At 43.5% G+C, this 20,971-nt stretch overlaps 3 protein-coding genes across 3 annotated transcripts; all 3 read left to right on the top strand.

Annotated features, from left to right (window-relative positions):
* The first annotated feature begins 6,098 nt into the window (after positions 1–6,098).
* LOC131986940 (olfactory receptor 2A12-like) lies at positions 6,099–8,337 on the top strand. Its single transcript, XM_059352081.1, has 4 exons — positions 6,099–6,475; positions 7,058–7,284; positions 7,633–7,917; positions 8,312–8,337. The coding sequence occupies exons 1-4, from the start codon at positions 6,099–6,101 to the stop codon at positions 8,335–8,337; spliced, it is 915 nt and encodes a 304-aa protein (XP_059208064.1).
* A 2,636-nt stretch (positions 8,338–10,973) lies between these two features.
* Positions 10,974–12,013, top strand: LOC131986803 (olfactory receptor 2A25-like). Its single transcript, XM_059351931.1, has one exon. The coding sequence runs from the start codon at positions 10,977–10,979 to the stop codon at positions 11,919–11,921; it is 945 nt and encodes a 314-aa protein (XP_059207914.1). The 5' UTR covers positions 10,974–10,976; the 3' UTR covers positions 11,922–12,013.
* Positions 12,014–18,569: 6,556 nt separating this feature from the next.
* Positions 18,570–19,610, top strand: LOC131986747 (olfactory receptor 4E1-like). The gene has a single exon (XM_059351854.1). The coding sequence runs from the start codon at positions 18,573–18,575 to the stop codon at positions 19,515–19,517; it is 945 nt and encodes a 314-aa protein (XP_059207837.1). The 5' UTR covers positions 18,570–18,572; the 3' UTR covers positions 19,518–19,610.
* Positions 19,611–20,971: the final 1,361 nt, after the last annotated feature.

The raw sequence follows: 20,971 nt of genomic DNA, 5'->3' as shown, positions 1-20,971 counted from the left end.
TTGTAAGTGTCCTGCAGTGGGGGGAGAGAGACACCTATGATCCTCTCGGCTGCTCTCACGACACGCTGCAGGGACTTTCGGCAAGACACGGTGCAGGCGCCGTACCACACGGTGATGCAGCTGGTCAGAATGCTCTCTATGGTTCCTCTGTAGAAGGTGAGCATGATAGGAGGGGAGGCTCCAGCTCTTCTCAATTTCCGGAGGAAGTAGAGGCGTTGATGTGCTTTTTTTGCCAGTGATGCAGTGTTTAGGCTCCAGGAGAGGTCTTCAGAGATGTGCACACCCAGGAACTTGGTGCTGCTCACCCTCTCCACTGCAGCACTGTTGATGGTTCGTGGAGCATGCTGGGTGTGCACTCTCCTGAAGTCCACAACAATCTCCTTCGTCTTCTCCACGTTCAGACGGAGATTGTTGGTCCTGCACCACGTAGCCAGCCTGCTTACTTCACGCCTGTAGATGGTCTCATCGCTGTTGTTGATCAGACCCACCACAGTCGTGTCGTCCGCGAACTTGACGAAGAGGTTGGAGCTGGATGTTGGTGTGCAGTCGCGGGTCAGCAGAGTGAATAGGAGGGGGCTTAGCACACATCCTTGGGGGGCCCCTGTGTTCAATATGATGGTCCTGGAGGTGCTGCTGCCGACCCGAACTGCCTGTGGTCTCCCTGTCAGAAAGTCCAGCAGCCAGTTGCACAAGAAGGTGTTGAGTCCCAGCTGGTCCAGTTTCTGAATGAGCTGCTGGGGGATGATTGTATTGAATGCCGAGCTGAAGTCAATAAACAGCATTCTGACGTATGCTTGTTTAGTCTCCAGGTGGGTGAGGGCTGAGTGGAGGGCAGTGGAGATGGCATCATCGGTCGAACGGTTGGACCGATATGCAAACTGGAAAGGGTCTAGAGTGGGGGGGAGGGCAGACTTGATGTGGTGCATGACCAGCCTCTTGAAGCACTTCATAAGGATGGGAGTGAGTGCGACTGGGCGGTAGTCATTATGGCAGGAGGGAGACGACTTCTTGGGGACTGGGATGATGGTGGTGGCTTTGAGGCACGTGGGGACAACCGCCTGGCTCAGCGAGGTGTTGAAGATGTCTGTGAAGACATCTGTGAGCTCCTCAGCACAGTCCCTCAGGACACGACCAGGGATGTTGTCAGGACCCGAGGCTTTCCGTGGGTTCGTCCTTCTGAGGGATCGCCTCACACTATCTGGGGATAGCGTCAACACCTGGTCGCCGGGAGGGGGTGGGGTCTTCTGTGCCGGGGTGCTGTTGTCTGCCTCAAAGCGGGCGAAGAAGTCGTTCAGCTGGTTCAGCAGAGAGGTGGAGCTATCACAGGTCTGTGGAGAGGGCTTGTAGCCTGTCATGGTCTGGATCCCTCGCCACAGGTTCCTGGTGTCTCTGCTGTCGCTGAAGCGGTCGGCGATCCTCCTGGAGTATTGTTTCTTGGCTTTCCTGATGCCTCGTGACAGGTTGGCCCTGGCTGTTTTCAGGCCCACCTCATCTCCAGCTCTGAAGGCGACGTTCCGAGCCCTCAGGAGTCTGTAGACTTCCCCTGTCAACCATGGCTTCTGGTTGGCCCGAATGGAGATCGATGCATTTCTTCATATAGGAGGTGACGGTCTCTGTGTACTCCTGGAGGTCTGTGATGTTGTTGTAGGTGGCTGCCTGTCTGAACATGCTCCAGTCGGTGATGAGGAAGCAGTCCTGGAGTGTCTCTGAAGACCCCTCAGGCCACACGCGTATCTGCCTTTTTTCCGGTCTGATGGCTTTAACCAGAGGTCTGTATGCTGGCATTAATAGGACAGTGGTGTGGTCTGAGGCTCCTAGGTGGGGAAGGGGAAAGGCTTTATAGGCACCTCTGTGTGTGGTGTAGACATTGTCCAGGATGTTATCTCCACGTGTGGGAAAGTTGATGTGTCCATGGAGTTGTGGAAACACGCTCTTGGGGTTTGCGTGGTTAAAATCCCCAGCCAGGATGAGGAAAGCATCAGGATGGGCTGTCTGCTGCTCACTGATGTGCTGGTAGAGTTCATACAGTGCCTCGGTCCTGCTGTTATTAGAGCCAGGAGGGATGTATATTGCTACCAGCAATATGGCACTGAATTCCCTCGGCAGGTAGAATGGCCGGCATTTAATAGCCATAAACTCCGCCAGTGGTGAGCAGTGAGTACACACCACAGCAGTGTCGCGGCACCAGGCATCACTAATGTAAACACACAGTCCCCCGCCGCGAGTCTTCCCCCGCTCGACAAGCGCTCTGTCCGCCCGGTAGCATGTTAGCCGGGACAGTTGAATGGCACAGTCTGGGACACTGTCAGTAAGCCATGTTTCCACAAAGACAAAGGCACAACAGTCATTCACAGATTTGGTAGATGTCCGGAGTAGGCGGATATAATCCAGTTTATTGTCCAGCGAGCGTACGTTGGCCAGTATGATGGTAGGAATAGCTGGCCGGTAAGGGCTAGCCTTTAGCCTAGCCCGGATACCTCCGCGTTTGCCCCTCTTCTGCATCCTCATGTTCCGCCTGTGGCGCCTCCACCGTGGGCTGGTTGCAGGAGTAGGGGTCGGTGTTTCAGCAGGCCGCTGGAGCAGACCGCAGCCGCGTAGTACTTCTGCGTCTGCTGGGTTTATGCCCATGATAATGGTTCTGCCGATGGCGAGCAGAAACTCACGGGGGTATGTGCACCTTGAGACAGATGGACGCGACGATGACGGACATATGCACGTAGAAACACAACACAATAAACATAAAAACACCGGTCTGACGGGAGAGAGAGGAGCCGCTGCGTGTGTACGCACCACCATATCATGTTACTATTCTTGCCAGAGAATGGCACCTGGTACCTGGTACCAGAGCACTCAAAGCCAAAGTTCGATGATCGATTTCATTATCGTATCATCAGATCTGCGGCTGCATGCTCTGGGCACTGAGGTGAAGAGAGGAGCAGAGCTGTCAACTGATCACCACCTGGTGGTGAGTTGGATCAGGTGGCGGGGGAGGCTGCTGGACAGACCTGGCAAACCCAAACGTGTAGTGAGGGTCAACTGGGAACGTCTAGCAGAGGGCCCTGTCTGCAGGGTCTTTAACTTACACCTCCAGAAGAATTTATCCAGCATCCCAGGTGGTGTTGGGGACATGGAGTCCGAATGCGCCATGTTCAAAGCCTCAATTGTTGACGTGGCTGGTAGGAGTTGTGGCCTGAAGGCTGTCGGTGCCTGTCATGGCGGCAACCCAAAAACCCGCTGGTGGACACCAGCGGTGAGGGAGGCCGTCAAGATGAAGAAGGAGGCCTTTCGGTCTTGGCCGGCTGGGGGGTCTCCAGAAGCAGCAGACAGGTACCGTTCGGCGACAAGGGCTGCAGCTGTGGCAGTCGCTGAAGCAAAAACTCGGGTATGGGAGGAATTCGGGGAGGCCATGGAGGAGGACTGCCAGTCGGCCTCAAAGAGGTTCTGGAAAACCGTTGGGCGACTCAGGAAGGGAAAGCAGGGCTTGGCCCAAGCTGTGCTCAGCGGGGCGAAGACCTGCTGACCCGACCTGGGGATGTCCTCAGATGGTGGAAAGAACACTTTGAGGAACTCCTTAATCCAGCCAACACGTCCTCTGTGGAGGAGGCAGAGTCTGAAGACTCAGGTAAAGACTCATCAGTATCCCTGGCAGAAGTCTCCGAGGTAGTAAAAAAAATTGCCTGGCGGCAGGGTTGGATGAGATTCGCCCTGAGATGCTGAAGGCTCTGGACACTGTTGGGCTGTCATGGTTGACACGCCTCTTCAGTGTCGCGTGGAGATCTGGGACAGTGCCAGTGGATGGCAGACCGGGGTGGTGGTTCCCATTTTCAAAAAGGGGGACCGGAGGGTGTGTTCCAATTACAGTGGAATCACACTGCTCAGCCTCCCCGGAAAAGTCTACTCCAGGGTGCTGGAAAGGAGGCTCCGGCCGATTGTCGAACCTCACATTAAGGAGGAACAATGCGGCTTTCGTCCTGGCCATGGAACAACGGACCAGCTCTTTACCCTTACGAGACCTCCGGAGTTGTCATGGGAGTTTGCTCATCCAGTCTACATGTGTTTTGTGGACTTGGAGAAGTTCTACAACCCTGTCCCTCTGGGAGTCTTGTGGCGGTACTGCGGGAGTATGGGGTCATGGGCTCGTTGCTACGAGCTATCCGGTCACCTATAACTAAAGTGAGAGCTGTGTCCACATACTCGGCACAACGTCAAACACGTTCCCGGTGGGTGTTGGCCTCCGCCAGGGTTGCCCCTTGTCTCCGATTCTGTTTGTGGTTTTCATGGACAGGATCTCAAGGCGCAGCCAAGGGGAGGAAGGGATTCGGTTTGGTGACCTAAGAATTGCATCTCTGCTTTTTGCAGATGATGTGTTTTTTTTTGGCTTCATCAAGCCGGGACCTTCAGCACTCGTTGGGTCGGTTTGCAGCCGAGTGCGAAGCGGTTGGGATGACAGTCAGCACCTCCAAGTCTGAGGCCATGGTTGTCTGCCGGAAAACGGTGGATTGCCCCCTCTGGGTGGGGAGAGAGTTACTGCCTCAAGTGAAGAAGTTCAAGTATCTCGGGGTCTTGTTCACAAGTGAGGGTAGAACGGAGCGTGAGATAGACAGGGGTAGACAGCCGGAAGGCAAACCTCTCGATTTACCGGTCCATCTATGTTCCAACCCTCACCTATGGTCATGAACTTTGGGTAGTGACCGAAACAGCAAGATTGCGGATACAAGCGGCTGAAATGAGTTTCCTCCGTAGGGTGAGGAGCTCAGACATCCGGAGGGAGCTCGGAGTAGAGCCGCGGCTCCTTCGCGTCGAAAGGAGCCAGCTGAGGTGGTTTGGGCATCTGGTAAGGATGCCTCCCGGGCGCCTCCCGTTAGAGGTGTTCCGGGCACGTCCAACTGGTAGGAGGCCCCGGGGAAGACCCAGAACACGGTGGAGGGATTATATCTCTCTCCTGGCCTGGGAACGCCTCGGGGTCCCCCAGGACGAGCTGGACGTTGTGGCTGTGGAGAGGGACGTCTGGAATGCCCTGCTTAGCCTGCTGCCCCCGCGACCCGACCCCGGATAAGCGGAGGAGAAGGGATGGATGGATGGATGTATGGATGGATTATTTTGGTTTCATTTCTTAGCCTAATAGTTAGTCCTTTGCCCTAGAAACTCGTGGAGTTACATAAACGGGGGCTCGTCCGGGATATTTGTAAAAAGGTTAATTGTTAAGTTGAATAATTGTTTGGTGTGTTTTATATTTCCGTGTAGGTTAGTGGTTGAGGTTGAAGGTCAGGTTTGCTATAAACAGACACAGGATCTTACATGTAACTAGCTGTCTTCTTTCTGACCTGGAACTCTAGAAATACCCAATATATTTTGAACTGGCTTTTCCAACACAGACATATTATTTTGATAACCATCTTAACACATTTGAACTGTGAGACCCACATAAGTTGAGCCAAGGTTTGAGGCATACGTAAAACCCCAACCACATGTTAGAATAGGTGGATCTCTATAAACAATCTCCAAAGGAAGCTTAACAGGAAGCAGTGGAGTAACATCAGGTCACATGCTCCCATACGAACTCACACAAAAAAAGTTGCTGTGCTTGTACTCAAACTATTTTTTCCTCTGGAAATAAATGACATATTTGTAAAAAAAAAAAAAATTTAAAACAAGTCTTGGGGCCAGAGGGACCTGCAGAGGGTGTTTCAGGGTGGGTCGATGTTTCGATGTTAACTGGCCTCACTGACGTCGGCAAAATCAATAAAAGATAAAGCACTCCCCGTAACAAGTGAGAGCATTAGCTCTCTGAGTAGAGCGTGGACCTGTGAGGACGCTTTACAGTGCTGCAATCATTAGAAATTAACTTCACTTCTTTAATTGTGAATGAATTTAATTGTATGTTTGATGAAACACTGAACTGCTCACCGTTTTATTGCAGTTAATACTGTGATTTCTTTAATTTAATCAAATGTCAGAGAACTCTTAAGGTCACATGTTTGTCTTTTAATTTACTAGAGTTAACTGTTAGAATGTGGTTTTAGGTCTGAAATTCTTATCCCTGATGCCTGTTTGGAGGTTTTGATGAGCTTGTGTTTTACAGAGTGGTTCTGCTTGGGATGGAGAACGTGACAGTGGTGACTCCTCTCAAACAGCCGATTGTGTTCGAGCTGGAGGGTTTCTTTATCCCTCTGGGCTACGGCGCCTTTTTCTTTACCCTGGCCCTTATTCTCTTCATGATAATCCTGCTGGCCAACGGCCTGGTGCTTGGCACCATCGTCCTGGACAAGAACCTGCACAGGCCCATGTTTGTGATGGTTGGTAACCTGATGGTCTGTGACTTGTTGGGGGCCACGGCCGTTCTGCCACGCATCATGATGCACTTCCTGATGGGCCAGAAGAAGATTGCCTACATCCCGGCCATCGCTCAGGCCTTCAGCGTGCACACGTATGCCGCGGCAGTGCAGACCATTCTGGGTGTGATGGCCTACGACAGGTATCCAAACGCAGCAGCACATTCCAGTTTGTTACTGTCGAGGCAAAACGGTGCAAAGTGTTTGATCAACAAGCTGATTTAGAACTTCAAAACTTACTCTCATGTCTGGTTGTTTGCTGCTGTTTTATTTTTTTCTACAACAGTTATGAAATGACCTTTGCTGCATGTCAAAACCTATTTCCCTCCTCTGAAGTATACTGTCTTTGTTTCTATAAAATGCTCTTTTAGACACCATCTTAATGTTTATGCACACAATTTCTTCTTCATGGACTTGCAGCCATAAATTGTCATTTGGTTGATGTGTTTGTATGTGAGCAGGAGCAACTACAGGATATCTCAAAGTTGACAATTCACCTTTGTCCGCTCTCTTTGTTTCATTTTGCTGTACAGCGTCTTTGAGTATCTAAAGAAGCACATTAATTTATTGTTTATCATTTTTGTCATTATATTTACAAACAAATGCAAATGCATATATTTTGTTAAGCTTTCATTTGGACAGATAATCTTACTTAGACGCAGGTTTATATTCTCTATGAAAATATGTTTGACTGTAGAAAGTGAAGGATGTGTTTGTGTCTGCAGGTACATTGCAGTGTGTGAGCCTCTCAGGTATAACACCATCATGACGCCGGCTTGGCTGCTCTCCTGCTGCACTCTCGCCTGGTTTTTCGCTCTACTGTGTGTTATTGTTCTCTTCTCCTTCCACATGAACGCCCCTCTGTGTGGCAACCTCGTCCAACACGTCTACTGCAGCAACCGATCCATCCTGAGGCTGGCCTGCAGGCCGACCCCCATCAACAACATCTATGGTCCGTTTACAGCAACACACAGAGTCTGATATTAAACAGTGGCCCTTATCCACAGGTCCTATGTTCATGGAGTTATATTTATATTAAGATTCAGACACAGCAAACAGAACTGTGAAATTTGACAACAAAACTTTTGGCTTTGCAAACAAAAGTTTACAATAATACATTTTATTTATTACTTTACTTGCAAAAAAACATTTTAATTGCAAAATTGATCATTTTGCTACCAAACAAACTATTTGGTTGAATAATAAAGACACAGAAGTAACTCCGGATGACAGAATGAGGAGTAAAGGTTGATATGCTACTTTACTAACTAAAATAATTGTCGTCCCAATGTTTTTCTAGGTCTGGCTAGTACCTGGTCTCTCAAATCTGGCACCTTCATCATTACTTCAGTTTCCTACTTCAGAATCCTGCATGTTTCTTTAAAACGTGGCCGAGCTGAGAGCAGCAAGGCCTTCCAGACGTGCACGTCACACCTCGCTGTGTATGTGCTCTATGAAATAGCTACAGTGGTCATTGTTGTGAGTCACAGGTTCCCCTCACTCTCACAAAACATCAAGAAGTTCTTGAGCATCATGTTCATCATCCTGCCACCGGCGTTCAACCCCATCATCTACGGACTGGCCAGTAAAGAGTTACGGAGGAGCATCATCAAGCAATTTACCAATTTACGAGTCTGTCAAAAAAAAGAGAGACAGCTTTAACTTCTGTTCTTGATCACTTCCCGAACTGAAGAACAGTCTTTTACCTGCTTGTAAAGGTTTTTAGTAGCCTAGAACATCTCATTATCAAAGATAATTTAGGTTTTAGATGGATTCACTGCTCTTTCCTCATGTGTCCTGTCTGCAGCTAATTTCAGCTTAAAAAATAAAATATAATGCATATTATCTTTTTGCCCATTACATTCTATCAGTGTTTCGCTCTAGATTTCTTGAAGATCATTATTAAGACTTCCAAATTGGTAGTTTAGCAATTCGTACTGATTTAGGTGAATTGGCTATCTTTTCTCTGTTTTACACAGTGGTGCCCCATTTCGAGGTGACTTGAGTAAGTCAAGTCATATTTTTTTAATTATGATTACTAATTATTTACAATAATTGATAATAATTCCGGTAGGCATCAAAAACCACTTTTAAACCTATACTTAATTTTGATACCTCTGTTTCGAGGTATCCATACATTTATTTTGGGACATCCTATGTTCCCTACATTATATTGGTGCCCCGTGTGAGTCACAATAGAATTGGTCATTAATTATAATTGTGCAATATTGATATTTACACATACTACACATACTAAACATAATTCTACACACTATACATACTGCATCAGGTGTCCAGTGCACAGGTTCACGTCTGTAATGCGATGGAACTCAGCAAACACCTTCAGATATACAAACACATAAATGTACATAGATTCGATTTTTAACAGGAAAATATCATGCATCCATTACACATTTTAAGCAGCAAAGTTAAATAAAATAAATAACACATCCTAAGTCCACATACACCTGAATACTTCAAAATCAATAGACTAACACAGATGAAGAGAATTCCAATTGAAAACATGCCTTGAATGAATTGAATTGCCTCTATACACAGTTTGATCCTGTGGGAACCATATGAAGTAATTCACATTAGTCCAATCAACATGAATGTCATCAAAGCTTTTTAAAACATATATTTATATTTATCGCACTCACCAATACATACAGCTGCTTTCTGGTAAGTCATGTGTTAATGTGCATTATGGAACCCCATTAGCATCCATCTCCATAGTCCATAATGACCACACAAAATAACTTTTCATTCATTTTCAAAATAGTAAGACATTCATTTATATTTAGTCTCCAAGATTAGGTTATTAGATACACCAAGCTAAACTGTAATTTAGTCTAATCCAACATTCCTGCTAAAAATCATATTGTTGTGAAGATGGTAATGATTTTCTTGAATCTGTTTTAAAGATATTCAACTGTACAATGTATTTTAGAAGCTGCAGTGTGTGCTGCTGTTCAATTGTATCACATTATACTGAGGTGTTTCTATTATTTTGTCCATCCCATTTATAATCAATGAGGCTATACTAAATAATAGACACTTCTGTGTATAACCCAATATAGTGCACAAATTACATCCTATTATAATAAAATAAAAATACAGTCAACCATCAACACTATTTCAGGATACTTACCAAGATGTCTTTGAAGCTTGAGGAAACTTGATGCTTCCACTTGAACCTACAAGGAAAGATCAATTACAACTGATAGAAGTTAACCTTAAATACATACAGGACTTATCAAATAAATGTTAAATAGTTACAATATATACTGGTTAAGCTTACATTATGCAAATAAATGTTTAGGAACGAAATGTCATACTATGCATCAATATATCTATCTGATGGTAATTGGATTTTTGAATAAAGGCCTTCCTTTTACACTGAAACTTCGTTTTATACTGAAATCTCAGTAGTATTTAGCGTTTCAATAATGTGTGTGAGAGCACAACATTTCAGTTGTATGTATAAAAGCATTTCAGTTGTGTGTATAAAAGCATTTCAGTTATATGTATAAAAGCATTTCAATTGTGTATATAAAAGCATTTCACTTGTGTGTATGAAAGCATTTCACTTGTGTGTATGAAAGCATTTCACTTGTGTGTATGAAAGCATTTCAGTTGTGTGTATAAAAGCATGTTAACTGTATGTATAAAAGCATTTCACTTGTGTGTATAAAAGCATTTCAATTGTGTGTACAAAAGCATTTCAGTTGTGTGTATAAAAGCATTTCAATTGTTTGTATAAAATAATTTCAGTTGTGTGTATAAAAGCATTTCAGTTGTGTGTATAAAAGTATTTCAATTGTGTGTATGAAAGCATTTCAGTTGTATGTATAAAAGCATTTCTGTCATGTGTGTGAAAGCATTTCACTTGTAGTGTGTCAATGTGGGTTTTTTTTATGTGTGTGAATGGTAAATCTGAATTATGTCCCTGACGGCCCCTCATACCAAACTGCTTCTTCATACTGATAAACCAAGCACACGGATGTAAAATAAAAACACAAGAACACAGAACAAATCTTTCTTTCAAAGCGCGACAGATATAATTGTATTCTCTTGACTTTAGTAACTTACCAACAGTAAATGAAAAGTTTTCCTCTATTACTTCAAAATTCCTCTCCCTCGCCAAACGGTAGCCATCTTGATTTATTTTGAAACGTGAAGTCCCAGCCTGAAGGTCGTGATGTCGATAACGTCAGACGCTACGTCCCTCCATTCACTCAGAAGTTATGATTTAGACACAGGTTTTCACTCAGAAAAATTGATCCACACAAAATTAAAACATTAATAGTTAACATGAGGATTAAAGCCATCATGATTGCATGATGTTGCATGATCTGATCTGACGTGGAATGGCTCCCCCAAGAATCAAAGTGTAACTATAAGAAACTGTAAGCAGGAGAGAGAGCTTCTTTGGATGTTACCAACCAACAAAGACAAACAGCCTGGAGCCAGACAAAGACTCAAGAAGGTATTACTGAACTATGTTTTTTCTTTGATGTTTAATGACACTTTTTGATCAAAACATAATTATTTCACTTTGTGAAAGTTTGTGTAGCTTTGTTCTTTTGGTGAACTACATCATGTGCTCAAAGTTAATACTGGCTTCCTGTTTGTCTCAGGTTGATGGAAAACTTCACATTCAACAGCTTCACGCTGCAGTTGGAGGGCTTAAACGTTTCTAAATACTGGATGTACCCTGTCTTTTTCTGCTTCTTTTTCTTCTACCTCTTTATAATGATTACAAATGTTGGCATTGTAGTCCTGGTGTTCATTGACAAAAGCCTTCACCAGCCCATGTATCTGCTTTTCTGCAACCTGCCAGTTAATGACATTGTTGGCAGCTCGATCATGGTGCCCCGTTTGCTTTCAGATATCTTGCAGCCTCCATCTGAGCGTCTCATCAGTTATTATGAGTGTGTGGTGCAAGCTTTCATCTCACACATGTTCGGCACCACTTGCTACACAGTGCTCATGATTATGGCCTTTGACAGATATGTGGCTATCTGTAATCCTCTGCGCTATGCTGCCATAATGACCAACAAAATGGTGATCAAGCTGACCGTTTTTGCCTGGGGAGTAGCACTTGTTTTAGTTGGGATTCTGCTGGGTCTGACCATTCGACTGAACCGATGTAGAACTCGGATCATGAATCCCTACTGTGACAATGCTTCTCTGTTTAAACTCTCCTGTGAGAGTGTGGTAATTAATAATGTGTACGGCCTCACTTTCACTGTCATCCTGTTCACAGGTTCCATAGGCAGCACGGTTCTCACCTACGCTAAGATTACAGTCGTCTGTCTCACCAGTAACAACAAGTCTTTGAACAGTAAAGCCTTAAAGACGTGCAGCACTCATCTGGTTGTGTATCTCGTCCTGCTGTTCACTGGATTTATTAACATTATTCTGCATCGCTTCCCTCAGTACTCTGAACACAGAAAACTGGTTCTCATTATGTTTTTCATCGTCCCTGCCTGCCTCAACCCCATTATTTATGGCATTCAGTCTGCAGAAATCTCCAGATCCTTGTCAAAATTATTCAGATCAAAAAAATTAACACCGTTATCCTGAGATTTAATGTTGTGTTTAGCTCTCTTAACCCCAGAAAAGGATGTTTTGTGTATATGTAGAAAATATGTTATTGTAGAAAGAAACTGTTAAAACACACTCTAGTCATGGATGTTACTCTACAGCTGCAGGACTTGTATAGATTATATATATTGCAGTGAAATTCAAGGCCACAGTGTGTAAAACGACCTGAAACTACTTGTTGGGGTTTAGAGGGTTAAAGTTAACATAATTTGGATAGTTCTTTTGAAGTTACCATTGATAATTATAATACTTTGTTAAATCCTTTAAAAATACTCTTTGTGAAGCATCTATACATTCATATACCAATTTAAAGCACATTTTCATAATACACTGATTATTTTAAGCATTAGTTGCAACTTTATACATGGATCCAAATATAATTTATTTGCATCTACTTATAATAGCATAAAAGAAAGAATAATGAAAAAAATATTAATTCAAAATGTTTTGATGAACAATAATAAACGTAACTCATTGCTCATAGTAAATGAAACTAAAACATTTTACCAATATTACCAAATTATTTGTAAATCATCTATAAACATTATTTGGATGGCTATTATAGAGTTGCAAATGATGGCGACAATACTTTGTTAAATGGTGAATACTTTGTAAATCATCTATAAGAATTATTTAGATAGTTCAATGTTCGTCACTGTTTTTTTTTTCAAAACAATCAATAAACTTTATATTTGCATTTAAACACTTATCTCTGTGAGTTTGTGTTGCATGACATTATCTTTGTTTTATAATGAATTTGTTGCATTTCAAGGCAGTTAGTCAGTTCAGTTTATTGATTAATTTCTGAACAAAACCAGGGCTGACCTGTGATGACCCTAGTACTCATATTTTATTTTTATTCAAATCATTTTTTGAGATTGTTTTTTATGTGCTGTGTAGACAGGGGTGGATAGTAACCATTACTTCAGTACTGTATGGTAGTACAGGTTCTTTTTTTCATTTAGTTAGGATGGCCATAGGCTGTGTAGGGATGGACACAGAGACCCAGTATTAAACGGTCCTTAGGGCTAAATTATTCAAGACTTATTCAAAACTATTAATAAGTAAAACATTTGAATGAGGAACTGAAGGGAATATTTGACCAGGAGTATCTGTACTTTTGCTCAGGTAAGGGAGTTGTGCACTTTGTCCACCACTGTGCAGGTGATATAAGAGAGAATTAAGACCTAGTTGTGGATCAAAAAGGTTTAGTTCTGAATGCAAACCTTTTCTGCAAAATCATAACTATTGTTGCAAATCAAAACTGTTGTCTGTAAAATCCAGATCTTTTGTTTACAATTATATGAATGATAAATTTTATCAGCCTAATGTTTGTTCATTTATGGTCACTTTGATAAAGTCTTCCCGGGCTAAACAAGTTGGGTATCCCTCGCTTCTGGTGTGTTTCCATCAAGCACGAGAGGATTTGTTTGTGCAACTAAATTACATACAAAGTCAATGCAAAGATGCGAGTATTCACATCTCTGTGTAGAACAATGTGAGCTATTTGCATCTTCCTAAATTTTAGAGTTGTTGGAGTTTACATATGCCTTAAACATGAGCCCTACTATTAATTATATTAAATGATGAGACTTGATTTACTCCAGGTCACCACTGTAAAACAGAGAAACAAAAGCCAATTTAACTTAATCAGTCTAATAAAGTTATTAAAGTCTGATTATACTGATTAGTGGACTGATTTTTTCAGTCATTTTTCAGATTTTTACATGGCAGCTGAAACTCATTCTTCCAAAAATGGCACAGCCCCAGGATCGAGTTGCAATTGTATTGCTTCTCTGAAGAATGGACCCAAACGCAGACAGAGGGTGAAAAAACAAAAATAGTCTTTATTATCTCAAAGATAATACGGGCAGGGTAATTGGCACAAAGGGGGTAATCCACAAAGGAGCCGGGGCAGAGATGAGGAAACGAGGACAACGGGCAGGAACAGGAACAGGGAAAAACTCCTGGAAACAACAAACATGAAAAAACATTAGTCCAAGGAAGAGCACTCTGAGAGTGCATAAAAGATCAAAAAGAAACCGTGACCGAGTATACCACTTGAGAGTTGAAATGTTCTGACACTGAATGGATAGAGCGCCGAGGTTGATATCCTGCAGGGTGATGAGGTGATTGCAACCCTTCGATCGGTGGGCAACCCGCTCCACCAACTGAGCCACAGCTGCCCCATTATTATTTCTGCATCATTCAGAGACTCTGGTTGCAAGACTGTGTTTGTGTTTATTGTTTCCTGTGTAACCTGCTTGGTGTGGAACAATAAAAGAGACCTCAGTCTCAATCTTGGTTGTACTGCATTTGGATCCTGCCTGATTAATGACAGTACAATCTGGCCAAGAATGGATCCAGCTCACAACCCATCTCCGCTGAACCGCATCGAGAAGACTGAGAGCGATCTCCAGCAGCACGAGGCCATGATGTCTGCTGCCAAACTGGAAGCCAGGCAGGCAGCGAAGGGTTAACGCACGGACGCTAGCGGCATTAGCCGAGCAGATGAGGCAGCTAACGGTGCATCTAGCTAATCCTACTGCTCACGACCTGGCAGCAACTCCTCCACTGGTTCTTCTCCCGAAGAAACGATACGATGGCGACCCGGAAACTTGCAACCTATTCCTGATAAACTGTTTCCTGCTGTTTTCTCTCCAGCTTTGCACTTTTGCCTCAGAGCAAGCAAGAGTAGTGTTTGCCATCAATCACCTCACAGGTAGAGCTCGTCTGTGGGGAACTGCTGAGTTGTGAGAGTCGGTCCCACCCTGCTCCTCTTTCAAGGCATTTGCAGATTAGCTACGCAAGGTTTTCGTTCTGGCCCCCGGACCCTGGCCATTTTAATAGACTCTGGGGCAGACACCGACACTGCGACGAGGGGCTGGTGCAGCAGTTGGGACTCAAACGGGTGCCATTGTCTGATCCGGTTTCTGCATGAGCTCTCGATGACCACTTCCTGGGAACCATCACACACCAGGTGCCTATGCTGCTGTCAGGAAACCACTATGAGCTGGCCCAGTTTCATATCCTGAACTCTTCCAGTCAGCCACTCATACTGGGGTATCCATGGCAACATCGGCACAATCTCAACATTGACTGGGAACGGGGGGTCATCTGTAAGTTGGGACCACCTGTCACCGTACCTGCCTGAAGCAAGCCTCATCTCCACTCCAGTCACCCTCTTCCAGTCCACCACCTGACATCTTCAGGGTGCCACCTGAGTACCACAGCCTCCGTCAGGTGTTCAGCAAAGCAAAGGCATTGTCTCTTCCTCCTCACCGGTCGTATGATTGCTCCATTGACCTCCAGCCTGGAACGTGTCCACCCAAGGGACATCTGTATTTGTTGTCGGCTCCCGAGAGGGAGTCGATGGAGGCCTTCATCAATGACTCCCTGGCTGCAGCATCATTTGTCCTTCTTCTTCACCTGCGGGGGCCGGATTTTTCTTCGTGGACAAAGAAGATAAGACTTTAAGGCCCTGTATTGATTACCAAGGCCTCAATGACATCACCATCAAGAACCGCTACCCACTGCCACTCATCTCGTTCGCCTATGAGCTGCTCCAGGGGGCCACCATCTTCACCAGGCTCGACCTTCACAATGCCTATCACCTGGCATCAGGGAGGGGGATGAGTGGAAGATGCCGTTCAACACCCCTTCTGGACATTACGAGTACCTCGTAATGCCCATCGGCCTCACCAACACTCCTGCCATCTTCCAAGCTCTGGTCAACGACGTACTCTGAGACATGTTCAACCAATTTGTGTTTGTCTACCTAGACGACATCCTGATCTTCTACATGTCCCGAGAGGAGTACATCAGCCATGTCCAGTCTGTGCTCCAACGTCTCCTTGAGAACTCCCTGTTTGTGAAGACGGAGAAGTGTGAGTTCCATGCATCCACAGTCTTGTTCCTGGGGTACGTCGTGGCCAAGGGCAGTCTCCAGATGGACCCGACGAAGGTCTCTGCAGTCACCTCCTGGCCCGTTCCCGACTCCTGTATACAGCTCCAATGCTAATGATAACGACTCAAACCAGCTCCAAGATCCCCTTCCTCCTGTTTGGTGGCGACTCTTACCTGGGACATTGAGGAGAGGGTAAGAGCGGCCACAGAGGGGCAGACTGGTCCTAGTGCCTGTTCCCCTAACTGCCTCTACGTTCCGGAGGCCTTAAGACAACACTCAACACAACACTTAACACATCGGAGTGAACAATGCTGTCCTCTCCATGCTTCACCGTGCCCTTGCTCATCTGGAGGAAACTGGTGCTTACGTGAGAATCATGTTCTTTGATTTTTCAAGCGCATTCAACAACCAACCCAACATACTGAAAAAAAAGCTCACAGAGATGGGAGTGGATCTTTTCTTCATCTCCTGGATCACAGATTACCTGACAGGAAGACCACAGTATGTCAGGTTGAGCAGCTGTGTTTCTGGGACATCAATGAGCAGCACAGGGGCTCCACAAGGCACTATTCTGGATCCACTCCTGTTCACACTGTACACTGTGGACTTCAAATACAACTCTGAGTCCTACCTCACCAACAGACCGCAGTATGTGAGGCTACAGCACTGTGTGTCTGATGTGGTGCTGTGCAGCACAGGTGCCCCTCAGGGTACGGTGCTCTCTCCCTTCCTCTTCACCTTTTACACCTCTGACTTCACACACAACTTCACAAACTGCCACATCCAGAAGTTCTCCGACAACACAGCCATTGTTGGATGTGTCTCGGAGGGGAACGATCTGGAATACAGGACGATCACCAAGGACTTCGTCAGCTGGTGTGAGATCAACCAGCTCCAGCTGAACACCAGCAAGACGAAGGAGATGGTGATCGACTTCCGGAGGAAAAAGCCACACTTCACTCTGTTGAACATCCAGGGTTTGGACATTGAGGTAGTGGAAAACTACAAATTCCTGGGTGTTCACCTCAATAACAGACTGGACGGATAATACCCACTCCCTGTACAAGAAGGGCCAGAGTCGTCTCTACCTGCTAAGGAGACTGAAGTCCTTCGGTGTCTGCAGGGTTCTTCTCAAGACCTTTAATGACTCTGTGGTAGCTTCCGCTTTTTTTTACACGGTGGTCTGCTGGAGAGGGGGCTGCACGGACAGGGACAGACTGAACAAACTGATTAGAAGAGCGAGCTCTGTCCTGAACTGTCCACTGGACTCCATAGAGGAGGTGGGTGAGAGGAGCATGTGAGCATCCATCATGGACAACCCCTCTCTGCCCTGCAGGACACTGTGGGGTCTCTGAGCAGCTCCTTCAGCAGCAGAATATTACATCCACGGTGTAAGAAGGAATGCTTCCGCAAATCATTCATTCCAGCTGCCAAAAGACTGAACAACACCAGCACAACCTGAACGTGTTGGAGTTTTCTTTCTTTTCTGCACATTTTTGCATATAATTTGGACTCTGCACATTCTTCACTTAATTTGCACTAAGTTGTATATAGTATATAGTATATTGTTAAATGTCTTTTTCTTAGATTGTTTATTTTTTATCTTTATCTTAAAGGGAAATAATTTTGTGTGAACATTTTTGTGGTCGGCTCTAACAAAGAAATTTCCCCGCTGTGGGATTAATAAAGTCAAAATCTAAAGTCTACTCTAAAGTCTAATCTAATCTAAGTACTCGGAAGACACTGCTGTTGTGGCATGTATCAGGAATGGACAGGAATCTGAATATAGGGACCTGATAAAAGCCTTCAGTGACTGGAGTCACAAGAACTATCTCCTACTGAACACGTTAAAGACTAAGGAAATTATCATAGATTTGTAAAAAAGCATTTCAGTTTTGTGTATAAAGCATTTCAGTTGTGTGTGTGAGAGACAGCATAACATTTCAGTTGTGTTTGTGAAAGCATTTCACTTTTAAGTGTGTGAGGTTTTTACTATAGTGTGTCAATGTGTTTTGTTTTTTATGTATGTGAATGGTAATTCTGAATTATGTCCCTGACGGCCCCTCATACCAAACTGCTTCTTCATACCGATAAACCAAGCACACGGATGTAAAATAAAAACCAAAGGACACAGAACAAATCTTTCTTTCACAGCGCGACAGATATAATTGTATTCTCTCGACTTTAGTAGCTTACCCACAGTAAATGAAAAGTTTATTACCTCTATTACTTCAAAATTCCTCTCGTTTATTTTGAAACATGATGTCCCAGCCTGAAGGTCGTGACGTCGATGACGTCAGATGCTACGTCCCTCCATTCACTCAGAGGTTATGATTTAGACACAGGTTTTCACTCAGAAAAATTGCTCTACACAAAATTAAAACATTAATAGTTAACATGAGGATTAAAGCCATCATGATTGCATGATGTTGCATCATCTGATCTGACGTGGAATGGCTCCCCCAAGAATCAAAGTGTAACTATAAGAAACTGTAAGCAGGAGAGAGAGCTTCTTTGGATGTTACCGACCAACAAAGACAAACAGCCTGGAGCCAGACAAAAGACTCAAGAAGGTATTACTGAACTATGTTTTTTCTTTGATGTTTAATGACACTTTTTGATCAAAACATAATTATTTCACTTTAGTTTGTGTAGCTTTATTATTTTGGTGAACGACATCATGTGCTCAAAGTTTATACTGGCTTCCTGTTTGTTTCAGGTTGATGGAAAACTTCACATTCAACAGCTTCACGCTGCAGTTGGAGGGCTTAAACGTTTCTAAATACTGGATGTACCCTGTCTTTTTCTGCTTCTTTTTCTTCTACCTCTTTATAATGATTACAAATGTTGGCATTGTAGTCCTGGTGTTCATTGACAAAAGCCTTCACCAGCCCATGTATCTGCTTTTCTGCAACCTGCCAGTTAATGACATTGTTGGCAGCTCGATCATGGTGCCTCGTTTGCTTTCAGATATCTTGCAGCCTCCATCTGAGCGTCTCATCAGTTATTATGAGTGTGTAGTGCAAGCTTTCACCTCACACATGTTCGGCACCACTTGCTACACAGTGCTCATGATTATGGCCTTTGACAGATATGTGGCTATCTGTAATCCCCTGCGCTATGCTGCCATAATGACCAACAAAATGGTGATCAAGCTGACAGTTTTTGCCTGGGGAGTAGCACTTGTTTTTGTCGGGATTCTGCTGGGTCTGACCATTCGACTGAACCGATGCAGAACTCTGATCATGAATCCCTACTGTGACAATGCCTCTCTGTTTAAACTCTCCTGTGAGAGTGTGGTAATTAATAATGTGTACGGCCTCACTTTCACTGTCATCCTGTTCACAGGTTCCATAGGCAGCACGGTTCTTACCTACGCTAAGATTACAGTCGTCTGTCTCACCAGTAAAAACAAGTCTTTGAACAGTAAAGCCTTAAAGACGTGCAGCACTCATCTGGTTGTGTATCTCGTCCTGCTGTTCACTGGATTTATTAACATTATTCTGCATCGCTTCCCTCAGTACTCTGAATACAGAAAACTGGTTCTCATTATGTTTCACATCGTCCCTGCCTGCCTCAACCCCATTATTTATGGCATTCAGTCTGCAGAAATCTCCAGATCCTTGTCAAAATTATTCAGATCAAAAAAATTAACACCGTTTTCCTGAGATTTAACGTTGTGTTTAGCTCCCTTAACCCCAGAAAAGGATGTTTTGTGTATATGTAGAAAATATGTTATTGTAGAAAGAAACTGTTAAACCACACTCTAGTCATGGATGTTACTCTACAGCTGCAGGACTTGTATAGATTATATATATTGCAGTGAAATTCAAGGCCACAGTGTGTAAAACGACCTGAAACTACTTGTTGGGGTTTAGAGGATTAAAGTAAACATAATTTGGATAGTTATTTTGAAGTTACCATTGATAATTATAATACTTTGTTAAATCCTTTATAAATACTCTTTGTAAAGCTTCTATACATTCATATACCAATTTAAAGCACATATTCATAATACGCTGATTATTTTAAGCATTGGTTGCAACTTTATACATGGATCCAAATATAATTTATTTGCATCTACTTTATATAATAGCATAAAAGAAAGAATAATGAAAAAAATATTAATTCAAAATGTTTTGATGAACAATAATAAACATAACTCATTGCTCATAGTAAATTAAACTAATTCATTTTACCAATATTACCAAATTATTTGTAAATCATCTATAAATATTATTTGGATGGCTATTATAGAGTTGCAAATGATGGCGACAATACTTTGTTAAATGGTGAAAACTTTGTAAATCATCTATAAGAATTATTTAAATAGTTCAATGTTGTTCAATGTCATTGTTTTTTTAAAAACAGTCAATAAACTTTATATTTGCATTTAAACACTTATCTCTGTGAGTTTTTGTTGCATGACATTATCTTTGTTTTATAATGAATTTGTTGCATTTCAAGGCAGTTAGTCAGTTCAGTTTATTGATTAATTTCTGAACAAAACCAGGGCTGACCTGTAATGACCCTAGTTCTCATATTTTATTTTTATTCAAATCATTTTTTGTGATTGTTTTTTTTATGTGCTGTGTAGACAGGGGTGGATAGTAACCATTACTTCAGTACTGTATGGTAGTACAGGTTCTTTTTTTCATTTAGTTAGGATGGCCATAGGCTGTGTAGGGATGGACATGGAGACCCGGTATTAAACGGTCCTTAGGGCTAAATTATTCAAGACTTATTCAAAACTATTAATAAGTAAAACATTTGAATGAGGAACTGAAGGGAATATTTGACCAGGAGTATCTGTACTTTTGCTCAGGTAAGGGAGTTGTGCACTTTGTCCACCACTGTGCAGGTGATATAAGAGAGAATTAAGACCTAGTTGTGGATCAAAAAGGTTTAGTTCCGAATACAAACCTTTTCTGCAAAATCATAACTATTGTTGCAAATCAAAACTGTTGTCTGTAAAATCCAGATCTTTTGTTTACAATTATATGAATGATAAATTTTATCAGCCTAATGTTTGTTCATTTATGGTCACTTTGATAAAGTCTTTGTTAAAAGGCTCAGACACTCGCTGCATGTTTCCCTTTCTTCCTGCCGATGTCCATGATCC

This window comes from Centropristis striata, chromosome 15 (assembly GCF_030273125.1).
Source record: "Centropristis striata isolate RG_2023a ecotype Rhode Island chromosome 15, C.striata_1.0, whole genome shotgun sequence".
In the NCBI taxonomy this organism is placed as follows: domain Eukaryota; kingdom Metazoa; phylum Chordata; class Actinopteri; order Perciformes; family Serranidae; genus Centropristis; species Centropristis striata.
This window is presented reverse-complemented; position numbering and strand designations above follow the sequence as displayed.